General features: G+C 39.4%; 1 protein-coding gene across 1 annotated transcript in view; it reads left to right on the top strand.

Annotated features, from left to right (window-relative positions):
- The window catches only part of LOC140209745 (dipeptidyl peptidase 8-like), a 58,347-nt gene that overhangs the window by 4,531 nt on the left and 28,075 nt on the right, over positions 1 to 25,741 (top strand). Inside the window, exons 3-7 of the mRNA XM_072278161.1 lie at positions 5,055 to 5,167; positions 5,252 to 5,425; positions 8,521 to 8,689; positions 16,690 to 16,800; positions 18,351 to 18,479. Coding sequence (XP_072134262.1) covers positions 5,055 to 5,167; positions 5,252 to 5,425; positions 8,521 to 8,689; positions 16,690 to 16,800; positions 18,351 to 18,479 — 696 coding nt within the window. The remainder of the gene's footprint in view (positions 1 to 5,054; positions 5,168 to 5,251; positions 5,426 to 8,520; positions 8,690 to 16,689; positions 16,801 to 18,350; positions 18,480 to 25,741) is intronic.

The raw sequence follows: 25,741 nt of genomic DNA, 5'->3' as shown, positions 1-25,741 counted from the left end.
CTGGGGTTATCATGTGAACTCACTGATTAAATCTCATTCATGAGGAAAGGGAGGCGATTTTATTTGGCACTTATTGCATTGGCTATAACTGACTCCAGTCCTAACGATAGTAGAGTTTACTCTTTACTTCCCTGTGAAATTTTGCTTGGTTTTTAACAAATTTGAGAGCAAATAAGAATCAGTAGAAAAGCCTAAACTGCCTCCAGCAGATCCTCAATATTTTAAAAGTAAAGAAAAATATTTGTATTTCAATCAATGAAGTTTCAATGTTATTTGAATATAAAATTGGGAAGGTTAGGACTGTTTAGTATGTATACATGAAAGTTTTGCATTTATTGGTGCATGTAATGGATAAAGAAATCAGTGTGCATTTACATATTGTTAGTATTATAGTGCTGAATATTGCAAATTGATCCATTATAGGATGCTTTTGAGAGTAATCCAATTGCCCTCTGCTTTCACTGTGGAAATATCCATTGCGCCTCGTGCAGCACTATATTCATCTATTTATTAATTTCTTTTTTAGTTACTGTGATTAACTTCGTGTTTGATAATCACATATTGTAAAACATTCCATATCCTAAGAGCCTTTTATACGTAGAAAGATTTTTCTGCCTCCCTTTATGCTCTAAAACAATTCTTAATACCTTTGAAGTATTTTTTCCTTTCTTACCATCTGATATTAATTGGGTCAAGGTCTGAACTCTGACTTGGCTGTTCCAAAACACAATTTTTTTTTCTCTTTAAACCATTCTGTTGTTGATTTACTCCTGAATTTCGGATCGTTGTCTTGTTGCATTGTCCAACGTGTATTAAGCTTCAGATAACGGACTGCTACCCTGACATTCTCCTGGAAAATGTCTTGTAACAATTTTGAATTCATTGTTTCCTCAACGATTGCAAGCTGTCCAGGCCCTGCTCCTTCCACCATGCTTCACAGTTGGGATGAGGTTTTGGTGTTGGTGTGCAGTACCCCTTTTCCTCCAAATGCATCTCTGCCAAAAAAGTTTTGTCTCATCTGTCTACAGAACACTGTCCCGGAAGCATTGTGGAACATCTAGGTGGTCTTTTGCAAACTTGAGATGAGCAAAAATGTTTTTTTTTGGAGAGAAGTGGTTTCCCCCATGGTGTCCTTCCCTGAACATTATTCTTGTTCAGTGTTTTTCTTATAGTGGATACACGAACAGAGACTTTAGCAAATTGTAGGGATTTCTGCAGGTCTTTTGCTGTTACCCTTGGGTTCTCTTTCACCCCCTTCAGCATTGCACATTGTGTTCTTGGTGTGATCTTTGCACGACACCCACGCCTAGGGAGGGTATCACCAGTACTGAATTTTCTCCATTTGTAGACAGTTTCTTTTACTGTGGATTGATGAACATTCAGGTCTTTCTAAATGCTTATGTAGCCTTTTCCAGCTTCATGCATGTCTACAATTCTTCTTCCAAGGTCCTGTGAAAGTTGTTTTAATCAAAGCACAGTGCACATAAACAGATCTTTCTTGAGAAGAGCAGGCTCTGTCAGTAACCTGACTTTGTGTGTCTTTTTTATAGGGCAGGGCACCTCTACAACCCACACCTCCAATCTCATCTCATTGTTTGAACACTTGACTCCAAATAGCTTTTGTAGAAGGCATTACCCCACGGGTTCACACACTTTTTTGAACTTAGACTGTGATTGTTTAAATGGTGTACTCAGTATTGACGAGAAGAAGTAAAATTGTTTGTGTGTTATTAGTTCAGGCAGATTGTGTTTGTCTTATTATTGTGAGTAATTTATGCAGAAAGCTAGGTAACTGCAAAGTGTTCACAAACTTTTTCTTGCAACTGTATAACTCGCACACCATACATAAAGTAATATTACTGCAAATTAATTAACAAATATTAAGGTGTATTTATGATGCAAGTTAAAAAGTAAACAGTATAACGCGATACATGATGAGACCTGGGTAGTGGCAGTGAGTTCAGTAGTCTCGTGGCCTGGGAGAAAGAGCAGTTTCCCATCCTAACAGTCCTTGTCCTAATGTACGGTACCTCCTGAATGATGGTAGGGGGTCAAAAGAGATTGCTGGATGGATGGGAGGGATCATTGACAATGCTAAGGGCCCTGGGTGCATAGTGCTCCTGATAAATATCTCTAATGGGTGGAAGAGAGACCAACGATCCTATCGGCAGTCCTCACAATCCTTTGTAGGGTCTTATGGTCAGGTGCCTTGCAATTCCCGTACTGGACAGTGATGCAACCGGTCAGGACGCTGTCTAAATGGTGCTCCCGTTAAAATTGGTTAGAATGCAGAGGGGAGTCCTCACTCACCTCAGTCTCTTCAGACACTTTGACCAAAGAGGTGTCATTGACGGACCCAGAGAGATTATCCATTATGTGTACTCCCAGAAACTTGGTACTTGGTGCTGCCTAACTCTTCCCCACAGAGGAGCTGTTTACTTGCAGTGAGGAGTAGACAGCCTACACCTTCCTAAAGTACCCAACCAGCTCGTTGGTCTTGTCCACGCCGAGGCTAAAGATATTGTGCTCACACCATTCAACCAGCCGCTGAGCCTCCTTCCTGGACACTGTCTCGTCATCGCTGTTGTTGATGAGGCCAACCACGGCTGTGTTGTCAATAAACTTGACAACTTGGTTAAACTGGTTAACAGAGCCCTCATGTGTTAGCCTAGTGAACAACAGCAATATGAGCACACAGCCCTAGGAGCGCCTTTTCATGACTATTACTTCTGTAACGCAAGATTTTTCACATTCAGATTCATTTATTTATCGCATATTCACTAACACATACAGTGGCTCTGTGGTTTGTGCTATGATGTGTTTCTGGTTTCTGGTTGCTCCTTTCACAAACAGAGAAAATCTGCCGGTGCTGGAAATCCAAGCAACGCACGCAAAATGCTGGAGGAAACCAGCAGGCCAGGCAGCATCTGTGGAAAGAAGCGCAGTCAACCTTTCAGGATGAGATGTTTCGGGCCGAGTCCTGCTAAAGTGTCTCAGTCTGAAACGTTGACTGTACTCTTTTCCATAGATGCTGCCTGGCCTGCTGAGTTCCTCCAGCACTTTGCGTGTGTTGTCTGGTTGCCGTTTTTTTTGTTGCTATTTCGTGGGGTTTTGATCGAGGTGGACTGGTGCTGCAGCCTGCAGTCACCGAACAATGTGGCACTGGATTGAACTGAACTGAACTGAACTGAATATTCCTGGACTGTTTCGATGACTTGTGTGGTTTGACATTATATAGTTTTGTGTTTTTTGCTTTTTTTTAATGCCGTTTGCATGATTTATTCTTTACAAGTTGGGGGTTTGATGTTATTATTTGGCTGGTTTTCTTTGTTTCATGGCTGTCTATGGGAAGATGAATCTCAGGGTTGTACACTGCATATGTACTCTGAATCTTGCACCTTTGAAATGTGGTGTTTGCGTTAACAATAATGCAACATAAGGGTGTGCTGGGGACAGCACTCAAGTGTTGCCATACATTCAGAATCAGAATCCCATTTAATATCACCGGCATTTCTCATGCGATCTGTTGTCTTTGCAGCAGCAGTACAATGCAATACATAATAATAGAGGAAAAAAATGTGAATTACAGTAAGTATATATATATTAAATAGTTAAGTATTGTCAGAATAAAAGAAGTAGTGAGGTAGTGTTATGGGTTTAATGTCCATTCAGAAATCAGATGGCAGAGGGGAAGAAGCTGTTCCTGAATCACTGAGTGTGGGTCTTCAGGCTTCTGTACCTCCTCCCTGATGGTAGCAATGAGAAGAGGGTATGTCCTGGGTAATGGGGGTCCTTAATGATGGACGCCGGCTTTTTGAGGCATGACTCCTTGAGGATGTCCTGGTTGCTGTGGAGGCTGGTGCCCATGATGGAGCTGACTGAGTTCACAACTTTCTCCAGCTTCTTTCGATCCTGAGCCCTTATACCAGATGGTGATGTAGTAGTTAGAATGCTCTCCACAGAATAGCTGTAGAAATTTGTGAGAGTCTTTGGTGACCTACCAAATCTCCTCAAACTCCAAATGAAATATAGCAGCTGTCATGCCTTCTTCGTACCTGTATCAATATGTTGGGCCCAGGATATTGACACCCAGAAACTTCTGATCCCTCTATGAGGACTGGTGTAGGTTCCCTTTTCTTACCCTTTCTGAAGCCCACAATCAGTTCGTTGGCCTTACTGATGTTGGTTGCAAAGTTATTGCTGTGACATCACTCAACCAGCTGAAATATCTCGTTCCTGTGCACGCTCTCATCACCGTCTGAAACTCTGCCAACAATTGTATTGTCAGCAAGTTTACAGATGGTACTTGAGCTGTGCCTAGCCACACAGTCATGGGTGTAGAGAGAGTAGAACACTGGGCTAAGCATACACATTCCTGAGGTTTTGTCAGTGTTGATTGTCAGCGAGGTGGAAATGTTTCTTCTGATCCACACAGACTCTGATTTCTCGGTGAGGAAGTCGAGGATCCAGTTGCAGAGGGAGGCACGGAGGCCCAAATTCTGGAGCTTTTCAATCAAAACTGTAGGAATGATTGTGTTAAACACTGAGCTGTAGTCAACAGACAGCACCATGACATGGGTATTTGTGTTGTCCAGGTGATCCAAGGCCACATAAACAGCCAATGAGGTCGCACTCGCCATAGACATATTGTGACGATAGGCAAATTGAAGTGGGTCCAGGGCTGTGCTGAGACAGGAGTTTATTGTAGCCATCACCAATCTCTCAAAGCATTTCTTCACCATAGGTGTGAGTGCTACTGGATGATTGCCATTAAGGCAGTTTGCCCTGCTCTCCTTACACACTGGTATACGATAATTGTTGCCCTTTTGAAGCAGGTGGGACCTTCCAACTGCAGCCATGAGAGATTGAAAATACCTTTGAACACTCCTTCCAGTTGGTTGGCACAGGTTTTCAGAGCCCTACCAGGCTGTCTTGCTGGATCCAATATTCTGCATTATTTTGTTGTCCATTGTTGATTTGAAGAATTCTGACTGTTAATATTACTGTGACTTGCTCTGACAGGTAATTGATTTTAGCATATAATTCTCTTTCAGCAATGTCAAATGAAAACCGTGAAAACACATTGTTCTACTCAGAAATTCCCCACATGATAAGCAAGGATGCTGAACGTTTACTCCCGTGGAATCCCCTGTTGGATTACTTTCAGGTGCGGCCAATCGTGCTAATGTCTTGTCTTTTACTTATTTCGAAATAAGGGAAACTAAATGAGCTTTTCTCCTTTATTACCCAGTCTACTCCTGATTATGGAATTTACTGTCGTGAAGAGGAGTTGTTAAGAGAAAGAAAACGAATTGGAACAATCGGTATTGCCTCATATGATTTCCACAAAGAAAGTGGGATGTTTCTGTTTCAGGCAAGCAACAACATTTATTACACAGTGGACGGCAGTAGCACAGGATTCACTGTGAGTCTCATTCTACAAATTTCAGCTATATTTTTCCTCATTTACATTTCCTGTGAGAATATATTCTTTGGATTAGAGGACAGATGAGACGGGACAACAATTTTTTTCAGAAGTGTTCTCAGAATTTTTTTTTTGTTTATGCTAGATCACTTGAAGTTGAACACAAGTATAATTTCAGACTACTTGTATCACATAGCAATTTGGAGAAACAAGAAATTAACTTTAATATAATGCATTTAATTGCATAATGGCGTTAATGCTTTGCAATAGTTCAACTAAGCTAAAAATGTTTTGATGATTTTGAAACCCTTCACCACGCTTGTTGCTGACAGCGCCAAGATTTGCAGGGAAGAAGTCTAAATGAGAATGCAGAAAATGTATCTGTAGTGATATGTTGCATTTCATGGTTTTGTATGCTTGAAGCATGTTGTTAACCAGCTGCACATAGTTTGGTGCTCTGTAGTTGCCAAAAAAAAAATCAATAACATCCTTGAATGCCTTCCATGCGATTTTCTCCGGTCCCACTCGAAATTCTTCAAATTGCTTGTCACTGATGACCTGTTTGATTTGTGGAAAAATGCCTTCCTTAACCTTGACATCATTTATTCTGATTTGAACTATGAATTTAAATAACAAAGGTAGGCGATTTTTAAAAAAAGGTGCATAATAGGGTAACTTCATGGTGATTTTCATTACCAGCAGCCCAAAATCCATAAGATACACCCATTAGTATTCAGGAAGCAATATCTTTGTTGTCCAGTGTAACCTAGTAAAAAATAATTTTAGTGCCCAGACTAACATTGAACCCTATTTGGCGTAACTGATGAAACATCAACATTATTTGTGGGAGTATGCTGTGTCTGTGTTATGACTATGACAGTACTTCAAAAATAGTTCTTTATCTGTGAAGTACTTTGGGATGTTCTACAAGTGAATTGAAAGGCATAATATAAATGCAAATCTTTATGTATTTCTCTTTGAAGTAATAGTATTACTCGAGATTGATTTACAGGCTATTGTTACTACCCTGTGGGAAAACATGTGGCTGTGCTGTATTCGAGTCTTTTTCTTTGCAAAATTCCACAGCCTGATGATCGTGTGAAATGTACATTTAGTGTGTAATGTCTAATCTGTTTTAATGCTAAATGTCTATAGCTTGTCTTGTCCATTTGACCTACACCCATTCTGATTGGCATCTGTTCAATGAGTCACATAGAATCTAAAATGCTTGGTAATCTACCCATACTACTACCAAATTGATGTCTTATTTATACATGTGTACTTAATGGATTCATTCTCGCAAAACACTCCCCTTCTAATGTCATTTGGAAATTATTCTATTTGCCTGGTATTTCTAGATTTTTTTATATTGTGATAAAGTTGTGATACCAGTGTCAGGGTTAGAATTAATGAATGGGAAAAATCTCAGTAGGTCGGTGTGCCATTCTCTATTCTGCTCTGAATGCAGGTACAGTATATTGCCATTTCTTCCTTATTAGTTGGTCAGAACATTGGAAATCCAAAACCAACAGTGTTCTGAGAGTACTTTCTAAAGTACTGCTTACCACCATCTAAGCTGTTAAGGGTAATGAATAAATTCTCCTCGGGGTCCCAGCCAGGTACAGGTATTGATTTTAATCGGCATTTCGATGACAAACTCCACAGTCTTCATCGAGGATGACGCCTAGTCATGTCTAGTCTGGTGGTATTTATACCCCTGTCGTCTGTTCCTCCTGATTGGTTAGTCCTCATCCAATCAGGTTTCCACTGTCCCACCTTGTTTACAGTCGGATTCCAGTATGTACTTAGAGCGAGACCTTCCTCTTTGTTAAGATTCTTTTCCTCTGGTTTTATTTCAATGGTATCCTTTACCAGACGGTCCCAAAAGCCATTGGCACGGCATTGTTAATGGTAGTTATTAAATGCAGGCTTCCCATTACCACATACATCCTATCAAGGAAGAAATTCAAAACAAAAATACATAATATCCAATTGCAGAAGACCAGGGAGGATGAGAAAGTTTCAGAATCTGTTTCTTGATCACACTTGGGCAAAATGCATCAATATTAGATAAAATAATTTTCCTGTGGTTTGCTGGGTAAATTAGATAAGGGTTGTTGATGCAAAGCTTTGACATGAGAACTGTTCAAAGTTCAAAGTAAATTTATGATCAAAGTACATACAATGTATATCACCTGAGATTCATTTTCTTGTGGGCATTCACAGTAAGTACCAAGAAACACAGTAGAATCAATGAAAGTCTGTGTAGTGGTTACTTGAAAGGAAACCAGTTTGCTCAGAGATTGAGTATAGGGGTTGACACTGTATGATGTGATTCTAAAATACTGAAGTTCCAAAATCAAAATATAAGTACATTCAGTCCTTTATTATGAAACCAGCCAAAACGAACAATTTTGGAGCGATTTAAAAAAAAACTAAATTAGCGATATAGCGATCTTGGGTTTCCAATTAGCATAACTAAGCGGTTGAACTATATTAGCGATATTAAACAAAACTTGTGTAATAGAGAAATGAATGGTCAACAAACAAAATGTCACTCCAGCTCACCTTTTGGCTCTAACCAGACCAAACTGAACTGATCAGGCACAAACACGTAACTATACTCATTTGCCTCTACTACACACCAACCCACATGACAGGTTACCCATAATAAACACGCAACACGAAATACAAAACAGACAGACGTAAAATAGATACATGGCTCCTACAGTGTAGGAAGATCTTTAAGCAAATCACTCACCTGCAGGCAAAGGTTTGATTCCATGTGATTCAGTTAGATATTAAAAAAACAAGGATTGCTTTCAACAGATACTCTGTGTTGGATGAATAGAACTGACCAAGTGAAGTTTGTTGTGGTGGTACAGAGTTTAGATTTCAAACAATCTCTGTACCACCAAAACAAACTTACTGCTGTGAAATCAGAGCAACCACTAGAAACTGTTAAAGGGCAGAGGTTGTTGTGTTCCACAGCTGAGCAACTTATTCTGCAATGAATAAGTTATTTACTAGAGTGGTTTAAAGTGGTGCAACAGTTGATAGGAATCGGTAAATCCTTTGATTGTTCTACTTTGCAGAATGAGCCGAAAAACCCTATGCCAGTAAAGACCAGCTGCCCCAACATCAGGATGGATCCCAAAATTTGTCCCACTGATTCATCTTGGATTTCATTCATCCACAGCAATGATTTGTGGATTTCTAACATTGAATCGGGAGAGGAAAGGAGACTGACTTTTGCACATAAAGGTATTGGTGAGAATTTCACAGAATGTCACGTTTACGAGGTGTTTGGGATCCGTTCCAATAATCTTCAATGTGCAGTGTGGAGATCATTCTGATAATCCTCTATCCACAGTGTTGTTGAATCCATTCTTGATAACTATGTGCCTACAATAATATCAAACCTACTTTAACCATCCTCTGTCCAATAATTCACAACTCCAGCAGCCTGAGTTCATCCCTGACCTTGAGTGCTGTCTATGTGGAGTTTGCATGTTTTCCTGGTGAGTGTGTGTGTGTTTATGCCAGGTGAAATGATGCAGTCATGGCAGAGAGGGAGAGTGGGACTTGGGAAAGTGTTCTGCCAGGAACTGTCATGGGCCAGACTGGTAAATTGTCCTCCTCCTGTCTCATAAATAAATTCTTTGAAGTGATATTTCAGTTATTTTTTGATAGCAGTTCATCTACAGCTTCTTATGGGATTTGTTCCAATAACCCTGTATCAAAGTTAACATACGGAATCTAGTCTTGGAATTCTTGCAGTGGGTTTTAAACCTTGTGGTTCCCCAAAACGCTTTCTTGCCAAAGATTGGCTTCCACCTGGCAAGATGTATGAAATGTGTGATGGATTGTAAATGATCAGTAATGAAGAGCACTAATCCAGAAGACCAAGCTGTTTAAATCTGTCTCTTGTCCTCACAAGTCTATGAATAGGAATTAAATACACAAGTAAACCTTCTCTGTGGAAGATGTGCCACAAAGACATCAATGACATTCAGCCCTTTGGGAAATTCCTTCCAGACGTTGACACAGTCAAACTTCCTGACTGACAAAAATCGAATAGATGCGGTCTGTAGAAATTCAGAACCTCTCCCCACCATGTAAAATACAGAGTCAGCAATGTGAAATGTACAATTCCTCACCAAGAAAAAGGCTTAGTGCTTCAGAAATGAGAGATGCAATTGAAGGAATAGAGACAGCCCATAGTGATGGTGAACTAATTTTAAAAGTGTGTTTTAAATAGGATGTAGAGAAGGAAAGATCAGCTTTGATGGAGACGAATGAGAAATGGGCAGTGATCTAGACTCTGGGAAATAGATAGAAAGGCTGCGGTACAGGACGGCATGGTAGCCTAGGGGTTAGCATAACACTATAAGGGGCCAGCAATCGGAAGATCAGGGTTCAGTTCACGCCAGTGTCTGTAAAGAGTTTGTATGTTCTCCCCATGACCATGTAGGTTTCTTCAGGGTGCTCCGGTTTCCTCCCACATGCCAAAACGACATACAAGTCAGGGATGATAAGTTGTGGGCATGCTATGTTGGTGCCAGAAGCATGGCAACACTTGCAGGCTGCTGCCAGCACATCTTTGGGCTGTATTGGTTATTGATGCAAATGATGCATTTCATTGTGCAGCATATCTCAATGTATGTGTACCAAGAAAGCTCATCTCCCTCCCTGGTAGGTAGATAGCTTGAGGGAGGGAAAAGGATATGGGAAACTTTTGCTGTGGATGCGGGACTTGACCTTGGAGTTGAAAGCCACAAGCAACCCGGTATATTCTGTATAACTGGGAAAGCAGAATACATAGAAAATAAATGGGGGGGACTTCCGGGTCATCAAGGGAATGGCGGCGTAAGGAAAAGGTCTCTCGACAAAAAAGAAGGTAAACTGCCCCATAATCGAATTTAGACAAATAGTTAATATTGCATAACTATATTAATAAAAGGGGCAAGGATGATGTCTAAGAACAAGATTAAAAAGTCCGCTCCGAAGGCTGATAAACATAAAGAGACGCAGCAAGGCAACGGGCCTAGCTCCCCCACGGCAAGCCAGGACGGAGATAATGAGGGGGAATCGGTGACTCTGTCCTTGATTCTCGGAGAGATTTGCGAGTTCCGACAAGATAACAGCAAACAGCTGGAAGATATTAAAGGAGAAATAGTAAAAACTAACTCGCGGATAGATGAAGCCGAAGCGAGGATTGTTGGAATTGAAGAGAAGCTACAAAACGCAGAGGAGGTGATAGCAGAAATGCTGAAGCTGCAAGACCAGCTCCAGTGGAAACTAATAGATCAAGAAGGCCGCTCGAGAAGGGAAAATGTGAGGATTTACGGAGTTCCCGAAGGAACTGAAGGTAAACCCAGATTGATGATTCCCTTCGTGGAGAAGCTACCTAGAGAGAACCTTGATATACCGGCCGCAAAAGACCTACAGATAGAAAGAGCTCACCGCGCGTTGGCACCACAGCCTCCAGCAGGCGCCCAGCCCAGATCGATTCTGGTCAGATTTCTCAGTTACAGAACGAAGGAAGAGGTGCTTAAAAGGGCATGGCAAAAGAAAGGTTTTATGTGGAACAACTGTAAAATCAGTTTAGACCACGACTACGCACCGGGGATTCTTGCCAGATGGAAGGAATATACGGAAACACGGAGAGTCCTGAAGGAAAACAACATCAAATTCCAGACAGACCCTGTATCCAGCTCGGCTGAGAGTCTTTTACGACGAAGGGACAAAAACTTACGCTACAGTGGAGAAGGCAACGTTGGACCTGGCAGACCGGGGACTACCTATTAAAGTTGGCACCCAACCGGAGTCGCTACTGGAGAGGATTCGGCAGAAGTCGTGGCAGTTAGTGGGGCGAGGACACTCCACACGAACCAGAGTGTCAAACTACAAGGAAAAGCTGCAAATATTCAGACGCGAATGTACAGAGAGTACAGATTAATTAAGAGAAATGACTGAAAAGAGTAAATCGGACTTAAAGGTAAAATGAAAACTGGTAACTGAAAATAAACTAGACGGAATAACTTGAATGATAGCAATATGGTCGAGACATAAATAGGAGAAAATTCTCTATGATTATTCAAACTGCTGAGGACCCTCTAACACGGTGAAGATAGAGGTTATCCCTCTGAACTGAGGCGGGTCGGTGCTCAGGCCTCACTGTGGGAAGTCGGGAAAAATTTTCAAATGTTGCACGTTCAAAAATGTCTAGGGTGTGGTTATATGTCTTGGTTTACTGTTGAGAAGGGATTGCTTACTGTTTGGTTAGAAAAGGAGAGTGTTTTTTTTTCTACTAGAGAAAAATGCAAACTGAATTGGTAAAAATAATTTCCTATAATGTTAATGGGGTTTTGAATCCAATTAAAAGAAATAAGATTATGTCTAAATTGAAAAAAGAGAGAGCACAAATAGCTTTCCTCCAGGAAACACATATGAGCCAATCTGAACATGGAAAATTAAAAAGAATGGGCTTTAAGCATGTATTTTATTCATCATATAAATTGAGTCACAAAAGAGGGGTAGCTACTTTAATATCAAGTACTCTTAATTATGAACATATTTCAGAGACTAGAGACAAAGAAGGACGGTTCGTAAAAATCACAGGAAGAATAGAAGGTACAGAAATAACATTGCTGAATGTTTATGCTCCTCTAGGTTGTGAATGGTCATTTTATAGACACGTTTTTGACCTAATGGTCAGTTCTCAAGGGGTAGTAATTTGTGGAGGGGATTTTAATATTAGATTAAATCCTATATTAGATTCTTCAAGAATAGTTACTCAGAATAAACCTCTGATTCGGAAAGTGAATTCATTGATGGAGGAGTTGGGAATTATAGATGTCTGGAGGGAATTACACCCTACTAGTAAAGATTATACATATTACTCTTTCCCTCATTCAGCCTATTCAAGGATAGACTATTTCTTTATCTTTAATACAGATAGACTCAGGATAAAAAACTGTAATATTGCAACAATTGATCTGTCGGATCATAGCCCAGTCTCTATGTCTCTAATTCTGGAAAGGAAAATGAGGAAAACACTATGGAGGCTAAACTCACATATACTCAATAACCCGAAAGTAATGGAGAGATCAAGGGGAAAAATCAAAGAATATCTAGACCTTAATGACACGGGAGAAACATCACCAGTGATCTTATGGGATACATTGAAAGCTGTACTGAGAGGGAAAATTATTTCCATTACCACTCACATGAAAAAAATCAATGCACAAAAATTAGCAGACCTTCAAGGAAAATTAAAACAACTTCAAGTTGTAGACAGCAACAAAAGTAATTCAAATCGAAAACAGGAAATTAGGAAATTTCAAAGTGAAATTGACGATATTTATACATTGGAAACTCCAATTCTCTTTACCTGAGACAAAAGAATTATGAAGTAGGAGGTAAATCAGCTAGATTATTAGCATATAAATTACGAAAACAACAAGCAGACAATACAATTCATAAAATAAAGAATCCAAAGACAAAGCTTGTGGAGAGTACAATAGGGAAAATTCAAGAGAGTTTTGAAACATATTATCGAGAGCTGTACTCTCAACCCCGGGCCCCCAATGAGCCCTATATAGACAGTGTATTGAATTTTTTAGATCTACCTAAACTTACAGATTTACAAAATGAAAGTTTATTAGAACCAGTAACTGTCAAAGAACTGAACGTGGCCATCTCTAGGTTAAAGGCTGGAAAGTCCCCGGGTTCTGATGGGTTTACCTCAGGGTGGTACAAGTCCCTGAAGACACAGTTAGCCCCATTACTACTTAACACCTTTAATTGGATCTTGCAGAGAGGAGAAACTCCACCTTCCTGGAGAAAAGCGATTATTTCAGTTATTCCTAAAGAGGGTAAAGATAAACTAGAATGTGGCAATTATCGGCCAATTAGTGTTCTTAATTTAGATTACAAACTATTTACATCTATATTAGTGCGCAGATTGGAAAAGCTTTTACCTGGCCTAATCCATTTAGACCAGACTGGATTTATTCAACAAAGACCAACACAGGACAACATAAGGAGAACTCTGCACATATTAGAACAGGTTAATAAGAATGAGACAGAGACAATGGTAGTAGGATTGGACGCTGAGAAAGCTTTTGATTCGGTTAGTTGGGCATTCCTATACAGAGTGTTAGGAAGATTCGGCTTTCAAGAAAAGTTTATTAAAGTAATTCAGAATCTATATGACAGCCCTACAGCCCGAATTAAGATAAATGGGGACCTCTCTGACTCCTTCATCTTAGAGAGAGGCACTAGACAGGGATGCCCAATTTCTCCTCTCCTTTTTGCGCTATATATTGAACTGCTTGCCCAACTAATAAGACAGAGCGAAATCGTAAAAGGTATCAAGATGGCAGGGATTGAACAGAAAGTTCGCAGATGATGTTTTGGTCTATCTGAGTGAACCAGAAAAATCATTTATAGGATTGTTTACACTGTTGGATGACTTTGGGAAAATATCAGGTTATAAAATAAATGTAAAGAAAGCGCAGGTTATGTCCCTAAATTATACACCATCCAAAAAGTTGCAGGATACATATGATCTTAAGTGGGATGCTAAATCATTAAAATATTTAGGAATAACCCTGCCGAAGGATCTTTCAACACTGTCACAGGTAAATTATGGGCCATTAATCTCAGAGATAAAAGCAGATATGCATAGATGGAATCTTATCCCCTTTTTAAGTTTAAATTCAAGGATAAATACTATAAAAATGAATATTCTTCCTTGGTTATTGTATCTTTTCCGTACTTTACCGGTGGAGGTGGATGATAATCAATTCAGGGAATGGGACAAATGGATTTCCCGCTTCATTTGGCAAGGAAAGAAACCTAGAATTCGATATAACACCTTACAGTTAGGGAAGGAAGGAGGAGGTATGGTTCTTCCTTGCCTGAGAAATTATTTTTATGCCTCACAGATAACCCCTCTGTTACATTGGTGTAATAGGGAATATAAGGCTAGATGGAAGGAAATAGAATTTGGATTAGTTGACAGTTTTCCTCTTCAGGCCTCAATAGCTGATGGCCCAGTTGGAAAAATTTAAAAACGCTTGGATAAATCTTACATTAAAAGTATGGCAGAAGGTGGTTAATTCATGTGGAATTAATAACATGTTAAAACTCTTTAGATGGTGTGCATATGATACCGAATTCCTTCCCAACAGAGGAGATAAAAGATTTGAGCTATGGATAAAGAAAGGTCTTACAACCTACCTCTCATTTATAGATAAAAGAGTATTACAAAGTTTCCAAATCCTGCAGGACAAACAAGGCCTAGAACATAATGACTTTTTTAGGTACCTTCAAGTACGAAACTATGTTAGCCAGAGTTGTAGATATACAGACCTATCAACAGTAGAATTAGAATTTTTCAAGATTCTGAATTCGGCTTGCAGTTCAATACCTAGTAAATCAGTTTCTCGATTATATAATGCACTCTCCCATGCTAAAAATGTAAATACACTGTATATCTAAGAGAAGTGGGAGAAAGAAGCGGGGTTGGTACTTTCAGAGGAGGCTTGGGGGGAAATCTGCAGCTTTCAATGGTCCTCGACTAATTCTTTGACTTGGAGAGAACATTGTTGGAAAAACATTATAAGATACTTCAAGACCCCATATCAGGAAAAATATAAAGATACAAATGTGATGTGTTGGAGAAGGTGCGGCTCCAAGGAGGCAAATCATTTTCATATTTTTTGGGATTGCCCTAAATTAAGTCTATTTTGGGAAGGTATTCATAGAACATTAGTTAAGGTACTTACGTCCCAGATACCTCTGAACTTTGAGACGCTCTATTTGGGGCATGTATTATTTCTTGAACAGAAGGAAGATATAAAGTTGCTGCAGGCCCTCTTAGCGGCAAGTAAGAAATCAATCACTAGAAAATGGCTAAATCCAATGCCACCTACATTAGAAGATTGGTACGAAATTATCTTGGAAATATTTAAAATGGAAAAGTTGACTTACTCCCTGAGAACTCAAAAAGAAAAATTTTATCAAATCTGGAATAAATGGATTGAATATATAACCCCCAATGCGAGCAGACTTTAGATGACTCTCCTAATGATTTATACTGCTCTTCTCATCAACACAGTAATATTGCTAACGTAAGCACCCCTAGTCTAAATGTTTGTTTTTTTTTGTTTTCTTTTGGAAAACAGAGAATTAACACAAGTAGAGGGAAAGATTTGGGAAAGGGATAAAAAAATGAAAAAATTAAGTAAATAAGTACATAGGGATTGGATAATTATGTCTGCAGGCAGGAGCAAGCATGAACAAATTAGGATATAAACACCTACAATGGTTGATACATAGGCTTATATACAACATTTTGGACCAGTGGAAATGGTCCAGAAGGATTATATGGAAACTATTATTACTATTTTTCTTAACAACTAATTCCATTACTTAGCCTAATAGGTTAGATTTACCACAGTACATAATTATCTATTTAAATGTTTATTTTCCTTTTATATCATCTCAATGTGTACTTAAGAATGTATAAATAATTGTAGTTTTATACATATAAAAAAATGGAAAAGGTTATATGTGTGAAAAAGTACATGATATTTGTGAATTCCTTATCCAAATAAAAAAAAAGAAAATAAATGGAAAAAAATATTGTTATAAAACACAAGAAAAATAACAGCTTAGCAAGCAGTGTGGATAAAGGGGATTAATATGCGTCAGGAAATAGAATTATTCATGGCATTTTGCTGAGTTGTCAGACTCCTATTTAATGCTTATGTAGGAACTATGCTATGTTTTATAATCTGCAGTCAAAGAATATCAAAAATACAATAAGATAACAAAAACACGAGGAAATCTGCAGATGCTGGAAATTCAGGCAACACACACAAAATACTGGTGGAATGCAGCAGGCCAGACAGCACCCATAGGAAGAAGCACAGTTGACGTTTCGGACGTCCTGATGAAGGGTGTTGGTCCGAAACGTCAACTGTGCTTCTTCCTATGGATGCTGTCTGGCCTGCTGCGATCCACCGATATTTTGTGTGTGTAACGTAGAACTTTTTTTTAACTTAAAAAATGTATATTGCATGTTAATTTATAACTGGACTGGAAATGATATCAACAAACAAGTTACCTATTGCCTTTGGAGAGATAAACACCTGTGGATTTTTCCAAATGTTCAGCTTTTATTTCAGATTTCCTGTTTTTTGTTTAATTTGTACATTCTAATATTTGCTTCCCATTCTTCTGTTATGAAGGTTTGCCAAACCTAGAAGACGATCCTAAGTCTGCAGGGATCTCAAGTTTTGTACTGCAGGAAGAGTTTGACCGGTACACAGGCTACTGGTGGTGTCCTGTTGCAGAGGATAGTAAGTGTCTGCTTAGCTCGTAATCAGTTCCACAAACCTCTTACAATACTAAAGCCAACGTCTTTCCATTACCCAATTAGCCTGAAATGTATTCAATTTGCAGGTTCTGTTAATGAAGCTGATACCAGGATATGGTTCAGTGCTCCTCAAAGGGAGGGGAGAGAAAGAGAGTTGACTATGCTTTCCCACTGCTGACTTCTATCCAGTGACCTCATTTAGAATGTTTCTGCACACAGAAGTCCCGCCCACATGAACAACACAATGGAAATCCTGCCGTCACTCGTGGAAGTTAAAGAGCAGTTATGTTTGCAAATATATTGTGTAATTTCAGCATCTCCTTGTGTAGGCAGTACTCTGGACCATTAAGTAATTAGCATAGGTAATTGTTGTGTTGGACAATAGTGACTCGCATTTGTACAATTACATTAGGGTAATATAACGTCCCAAGGCTCTTCTTAAGGTTCGGCTTAAACCAGATAAGGAGCTATCAGGACGATCATTCATAATGTTATTTTTCAAGAGGCAGATTTTAATGGGAGTAAATTAATGAGTAGAGAGAGGTAGTAAAGCTAAGAGGTTGAAGGAAAGAATTCTGATGAGACGGGCACAGCTGAGCCCTGTCTGAGCTGCTGGAGGAGGGAGGACAGTATTCAGAATGTGCCACAGGGAAGGTTTGTAGGAACATGGAGATCTTGATTTGTAGAGCTTAAGAAGTTATTGTGATATTTGTGAGGCCCTTGGGGAATTTGTAAGCAGTGCATTAGCTACCTTTATAGGAAATTGTTAGACTTCATTTATTTTATTTTATTTATTGAGCTACAGTGTGGAATAAGCCCTTCTGGCCCTTTGAGCTGTGCTGCCCAGTAACTCCTGATTTATCTTAGCCTAATCATGGACCAGTCAACCTACTAACTGTCTTTGGACCATGGTAGGAAACACGGGGCACCGTGAAAAAGCTCATGTGCACATGAGGGGACTGGCATACAGGAACAAAAGTGAACTCTGCGTATGCTTTCCCATAAGTGATGATATTGAACTTATATTTACTTATCTTTATTGTTTCTCCACATAATAATGTGGTGAAACTAGAACGGTGACCATAATATGTATACTTGCACTGTTAGGAATCAAAAACTGACAAGTCATGTGCACCTCTTCCTAGAGATGCTGCCTGGCCTGCTGCGTTCACCAGCAACTTTTATGTGTGTTGCTTGAATTTCCAGCATCTGCAGAATTCCTGTTGTGAACGGAGATAAGCTATTTATTATGCTTTCCAGATATAATTGAAAATGAGCACAATTTTGTAGCTGTGTAGGAACACTTCTTACCTTCAAAGGAAGCCAGGCTCACATTTTCCATTGGGTTGTGCATAACTGGTGTTGTTGGAACTTCCTGAAGTGAACCTAATCTATTTGCCAAATTTAATAATCCAGGGGAAAAAAATAGAAGAGATAAGTATTTGATTTGACTCACCTCTTCTTATAAACAAGAGGAGCATCAAACTTATCACTTTTACATTTGGCTGATTCATTTCTGGATTCTCTTCCCAGCCCCGGATGGGGGAAGGATTTTCAGGATACTTTATGAAGAGAATGACGAATCCAATGTTGAAATTATCCATGTGACTTCACCCATGCTTGAGACACGAAGGTGTGATTCGTATAGGTACCCACGGACAGGTAATATTTATACTTGATTTACTTTACAACGAATTTCATTAATGTAGTAAATATACTCAACGATGGTAGGTTTAAAATTGATGTGTACCCCTGAGAGGGAGATGAAGTAATATAAACATAAAAATCCCTTGCAAGGCTTGGTAATGAAGGGGTGGAGTTGGTGCTTCTTTTTGGTGGTGTATCTAGAATCAAGGGTCAAGGCCTGAAATAAGGTGTTTGGAATTCAAAGAAGGCAATGGAGGTTCATTCACTGAATAAATTCAAGAATCCTTTTCAAAACAGAGATGCGGAGAAATTTCTTTAGACAAAGGGTTGTGAATTTGTGGAATTTGTTGCCACATGCAGCTGTGGTGGCCAGGTTGCTGGCTGTATTTAAGGCAGAGATTGATAGGTTCTTGATTGGACATGGCATCAAAGGTTATGGGGGGAAGGCCAGGAACTGGGGTTGAGGAGGAGATAGAAAAAAGGATCAGCCATGATTGAATGGGCGAGATGGCCAAATTCTGTTCCTATGTCTTATGGTCTTATAGTCTAAAAAAATTGACAGATTTTGAATATTATGAAAATTGAAGCGTATGTGGTTAATACAAGAAAGTGATAGTAAAGTGTAAGAGCAGCTTTGCAAGACAGTGGTAAAGTAGATACGAGAGGCTGAAAGGCTTATTCCTATTGCTCATGTTCTAATATTAATCATTTTTACCACAGTTGAACAAGGCAAAACAAAAATATTATGTATTAATTATGGAACAGTTGAAATGAAGTTACTTAAGTTTTCTTCAAAAATACTATCCTTTCTCAGTTTTGGTGTTTTCTACACAAGCAACATCGTACACCTTCTAGCCCTTAATAAAATCTTGGGTTCACCACAGTCCTGCATTCCTGTCTTCCATGATAACCCTTCACCCCTAAGTGTCAACCACCACCTTAAAGATACTTGAAGGTCTGGTACCCTTCAGCCTTTGGGGAAGAGCGTTTTAAAGGTCCTCAGTCTTTTGAGAGAAGATGCTTTTTCTCTTTTTTTGTCTTCAATGGGTGACCCCTTACTTTTAAATAGTAATTCCCCTGTTCAAAGTTCTCCCACAAGGGAAAGAAATATCCTCTCCACATCAATCCCTCAGGATTCTTTAAATCCGTCCTTAAATAAGGACATGGAATAGCAGACACAGTACTTTAGAAGCGGTCTCCTCAGTGTCCTGCGTAACTGAAGATTGTATTTAATTTTCCTATAATAAAAGTATTCTATTAACTTTCCAAGTTACTTGTTAAATCTGCATATTAGCATTTTAAGAATCATACGCTAGGGCAGTCAGTATCCTCTATCTCTGAGCTTTTTACAGTCTCTCACCACTTGGGAAATACTCTTCTTGTGACATATGTTTTACTTCCACAGTCAATATATGTATACAGTGGATTCTGGTTAATTGGGACACATTGGGACCAATACATTTTAGCCCAATTAAACGGCTGCACCAATTAGTTGGTTTCAAGGAAATAGTTAAAAAGGTATAAAAAAGACAAATTACCATTTAACTGAGTAACAAATTAAATATTCAAATGAAATACAGAATAAATTAGAACATTACCAAAACTACTACAGTACTACAAAACTACGTATTAGTTCCTAATAGTTATTGATGGAAGAATTCATTCAGTGTACCCTGATCTGTTCTCTTGATTGACTGTGAATAAACAAAATCAGAGCAGACACCTAATGCAGGTATTGGATTGCCTTCAAACATTGCTTTTGACAATTACATTCTCCAAATCTTTATCTTAATTATGACATTCAAGATGATTGTTGATACATTGAAATTCTTCGCAGTTTTTTACTTGTTAAACTAGTGAAATCGGTTCATTTTCACTCCCGGCCATTTTTGGCACCTCCAATCCATGCTTGAAACCATAGTGAGCAAAGCAGTCTAGAATTGTCTAACTGTTTATTACTTGCCAACTATCAGTAAGAAAAATCACTGCTTTATGAACACAAAAACTCAGGTGATGCTATTTAAGAACTGTTCGCTCGAAGCCCAGTGTTGTGTTGAAAGGCCACACAATGACTGACTAAAATTAGTTAAAAAATGTTGGACAGCAGTTTCGTGCCCCAATTAAGCGGCATAGTGTCCCAAATAAATGAAGTGAATCCTGGCTGTGTTCTCAATTGGTTTTGTTTTTTTTTAAAAATTGTTCCAAATAAGCGGCTGCTCCGATTAACCAATGACCCAATTAACCTGAATCCAATGGGTATTGTATGATATAAAGCAGAATACCGAATACGTCCAGCATTTATTTCATCTACTCTGCAGGTAGATAAATGTATTCAATATAAAGATTTTTCATACCAATATCAGATATCGACATTGGTTATCAATACTCTTCAGTTAATAAAAAAACTGCATCTGTGTATCACCTTATCCCACTTCAAAATATCCTGAAGTACATTTGGTAAAATAACTTGCTTGGAAGTGGAATCCTCATTATGTCAGTAACTTTATAAGAAATTTTGCCTGTCCCCTAAAACCCTCACTAGTTTTTATAGATGCACAGTAGAAAGCATTCTTCTAGGGTGCATCACAACCTGGTATGGAAGTTGTCCTGTCCAAGACCGAAAGAAGCTGCAGAAGATTGTGAACACGGCGCAGCACATCATACAAACCAGTCTTCTGTCCTTGGACTCACTTTACACTGCACGCTGTTGGAGCAGTGCTGCCAGTATAATCAAGGACATGACCCACCCAGCCAACACACTTTTTGTCCCTCTTCCCTCCGGGAGAAGGCTCAGGAGCTTGAAGACTCGTACGGCCAGATTTGGGAACAGCTTCTTTCCATCTGTGATAAGACTGCTGAACGGACACTGACCCGGATCTGGGCCGTACCCTCCAAATACCCGGACTTGCCTCTCGGTTTTTTTGCACTACCTTACTTTCCATTTTTCTATTTTCTATTTATGATTTATGATTTAAATTTTTAATATTTACTATCGATTTGTAATCCAGGGAGCGGGAAGCGCAGAATTAAATATCGCTGTGATGATTGTACGTTCTAGTAGCAATTGTTTGGCGACGATAAAGTATAAAGTAAAGTATTTCCTAGAGATGCACAAATGCAGCCACCTTGGAAGATCATGAGCACATGTTAGGGGAATTATTACTGTTCTGTTCCCCAAAGGTTTCAGTCTCTAGATGTCAGTTCATTTCAGTACAGACTTTTTGCTGTATTCTGTAGGTAGGACCTCCCATTGAATCTGGGAGCTTTGTCTTGCTTACCTTGATAAAAAAAAAATTCATCCACAAACCATTTCACTTGGAAGTGGCAATGACGAGCCATTGAGGCACGAGGACTGGCAGACAAGAGCATTTCAGCTGACAAAATATAGCATCCGGAGAAAGTAGAAAATGTATCATCGAGGAGTCACACAGTAGGTAGTCCGGCTGCCTCATAGTTCCCGTAACCCAGGTTCGAACCTGACCCCTGGTACTGATTGCAGCGTTTTTCCTGGATGCTCAGGTTTTCTTCCACATCCCAAAAACGTGCTGGTAGGTAAGTTAATTGGCTATTGTAAATAACCTGTGATGTAAGTGGGAGAAAGAGGGAGAGTAAATGACATGAGAGAGAAAGTGAATAAATTACAAGGACATAAGTAGAACAGTTGGATTGCATTGAGAATCAGCATAGATTTGATGGACCAAATCGTCTTCCAAGTTGTAAGCAAATAGTGGAATATCTGATTTCCAATATTTCATCAGCTCTCAAGGCATTATGCTTACAGTGTTGTAACAGAGTTATATTCTGGTTAAATTAGCTGTGGTATATATCTGCCCTTTGGCACTCAGTTGCTTAGTTCTCATTAAAGTCACAGATAAGCGCACCCTTGAATAGTCATCGTCTTCATTATGTGCCACATTCTGTGATGTGGGTGATCGTGATCTTTCCATGACCATGATTGTTCTTGCCAAATTTTTCTACAAAAGTGGTTTGCCGTTACCACCTTCTGGGTAATGTCCTTACAAGACGACTGACGCCAGCCTTTAGCAGTACTGTTCAGAGATTGTCTGCCTGACGTCAGTGGTTGCATAACCAGGACTTGTGATATGCACCAGCTGCTCATACGACCATCCACCACCTGCTCTCATGGTGTCACGTGACTTGACTGGGGGTGGGGGGGGGGCTAAGCAGGTACTACACCTTGCCCAAGGGTGACCTGGAGGCTAGCAGAGGGAAGGAGCACCTTACACCTCCTTTGATAGAGACACATCTCCAACCCGACACACAACTTTGAATAGTACTTAAGAAAAATATATTTCTTTCTTGCCCTAAATGCTGATAGTTCCTCCATTGTTAATGTGCAGAAATAGTCAGTGAAATTGTATTTGTATTATGGAAGTAGTCTGGATTCCATTGAAATCTGGTCTTTCACTTCATATAGTGTCCTACAAATTGATTGTTAATTAAATGTATTAGCATCTATATCTTCTAAATGCAAATGATTTGCCTTCACAGAGAGGAAAAAAAGAAAATGTAGGAAATACTCAGCAGATTGGAGAACAGAATTAAAGATTCAAAGTACATTTATTATCATTTCAACTTGATGATCTTTCATTGGATGCCTTGACATAAAGAAATCTTGTGTATGTTACCTCTCTGCTTGTGACATTCGTGGCAGTTTTATTGTGATTCAGCAGAGTTTAGACCAAAAATTGAGTCTTTACATCTTTTGTTTTAGTAAGAATTAATCCCACCATAAGTAGTTTCTTGTCCTCTGATGAAAGGTCATTGACCTGAAACACCACTTCTGTTTTCTCTCTCTGCAGGCACTGCCTGATCTGCAGCGCATTTTCTGGGTTTAATTCAGGTTTTCTGCACGTGGAGACCTTTTTTGCATTGGATTGTATCTACAAAGTACCTTTCAATGCTTTTTTTGTAAAGTCCTGGATTGCTTTTGTAGTGATGTCTAAAAGCTCAATTACAGAGTGGATTTTAAGGATGGTCTTAAAGGAGGAACAAGAAGCAGAAAAAGTAATTGAAAAGGAATGCTACATCTGACGTCCTAAATAGTTGAAGTGACCTTCAATACTATGAAAAGACTTTGGAATAAACAATATTCTGCTAGAGACATGCAAAGAACTCAGACAAGTACGAAGTTAGAGAAATTACAGAGATGAGAATTTTGGAGTCCAGGAGCCATCATAGATTTATGGTCTTGTGGCTAAAGAGCGAGTGACAGCTTGTGCAGAATTTTAACTGAGCTGAGCTTTATAGGGAATGACGGACAGAAGGTCAGCCAGGTGACGAAGGGTGGACGTTATATTGGAAAAGATATGGAATTAGAATTCTTACTTGAGGGCGTCTAGCATTCTGTGGTTGTACACAGCCTGAAAACGCTCAGTGAATTATTCACCCAGATTCTTTCTGATTGCAATAAGTTATCTAGCTGTTGTAGATTCTTCTTCCTTTCTGCATTCCATTGTGATTCTCCTTCCCAGTAGCCTTCACTTGAGTCGACAGTTAAATATTTTCTCCTTCCTTGGTGTTTAATGGATTCTGACTTCACCTGGAGCTAAAATTCAGCTGTTAGTTTTCGAGGAAAATATTCTAATGCGGTCAGATTTAACACTTGTTTGTGTGTTTGAATCATAGCAATCTTTAAAAAAATACATTCCCTCCAGTATAATGATTGAATTGCATTTTACACATTATATGTTTTTAAATTTTACACAGGTTTGTTTAGGTCCATAGTGTCTATCTCACTAGTAATTCAGATATCTGGACTTGTAACTGGAGACGTGATACAAATCTCACGATGAGTGCCAAGAACTTTAAGTAATCTGGTCAGGGTCACTATAAAATTCTCAGTCATTATGAAAACCCAGCTGGAGCACAAATGGTTTCTGGATAAAGGCAACAGTTCTACTTCCCTTAACTGGTCTGAACATGTTGACCAGAGCCCCCCATCCAACAGTCTTGCAGCAATGTTTTCACCGCAAAGACTGCATTGATTTGAGAAACTTAACTCAACATTTCCGTGACCATGATTGTTCCTGGCAAATTTTTTTACAGAAGTGATTGCCATTGTGTTCTTCTGGGCAGTGACCCCAGCCATTATCAATACTCTTCAGGAATTGTCTGCCTGGCATCAGAGGTCACAGAACCAGAATTTGAGATATGTACCAGCTGCTCGTACAACCATCCACCACCTGCTCCCATGGCTTCAAGTGACCTTGATCGGGGGACTAAGAAGGTTGCTACACCTTGCTCAAGGGTGACCTATAGGCTAGCAGAGGGAAGGAGTGCCTTATACCTCCTTTGGTAGAGTTGTATCTCCACCCTGCCACCCAGGTTACACATTCGTAATGCTAACAAAATATGAACATTTGTAAAGCGTGGTGCAAGGGAAAACAGAATCAGCCTGATGCTTAAATTAGGGTGTGGGAAATGAGCATTCCATTGAAGAGCACAAGAATAATATTTATTTATTTAGAGTACAGTGCGGGCCAGGCCCTTCCAGACCAAAAGGGCTGTGCTGCCCAGCAACCCACCTATTTAACCCCAGCCTAATCACAATGACTAACTAATTTACTAACCGGTACATCTTTGGACTGTGGGAGGAAACTGGAGCACCCGGAGGAAACCCACGCGGTCATGGGGAGAACGTACAAACTCCTGACAGATAGCACCAGGACTGAACTCCAAACTCCGATGCCCCGAGCTGTAATAGCGTTGCGCTACCCGTCACTCATGAATGGATGTACAAGCCAGTCTTCCAATTCTGGTTTGAGTGGTTAGACCTCAAGGTTCCAGATGGTTGAATGTCATTTCCTGTACGCATGTTAAGGAGAATAAAATAATTGTTACTCCAGATCCGATGCAGCGCAAAAATACACGCAAACGATGAAGAACACAACGATAATAATAATAATAAAGCACAATAAATATAAATACATAAAATAGCTTCTATACAAAAGATTAATGTATGTCCATAGAGTGATGCTAGGCTGTACATTAGATTATTATCGGGAAATAATAAAACAGTGGTGGAGTTAGTGAGTGGAGGTGTTGATTTGGGAAAGTAACTGTTTTTAAGTCTGGTGGTCGTGCCCTGGATGTTACCTAGCTTCTTCACTGATGGGAGTGGGACAAACAATCCATGAGCAGGTTGTGTGGGACCTTTCAGATATTACTGGCCCTTTTCCGGCACCTTAATGTATATATGCAAAACACACAGAGACGACAGTCATCAGAGAGGAATGAACATCGCGAGAGAGCGA

Source organism: Mobula birostris, chromosome 14 (genome assembly GCF_030028105.1).
Source record: "Mobula birostris isolate sMobBir1 chromosome 14, sMobBir1.hap1, whole genome shotgun sequence".
NCBI classification, from domain to species: domain Eukaryota; kingdom Metazoa; phylum Chordata; class Chondrichthyes; order Myliobatiformes; family Myliobatidae; genus Mobula; species Mobula birostris.
Note: the sequence above shows the minus strand (reverse complement) of the source record. Positions and strands in the feature narration are given on the sequence as shown.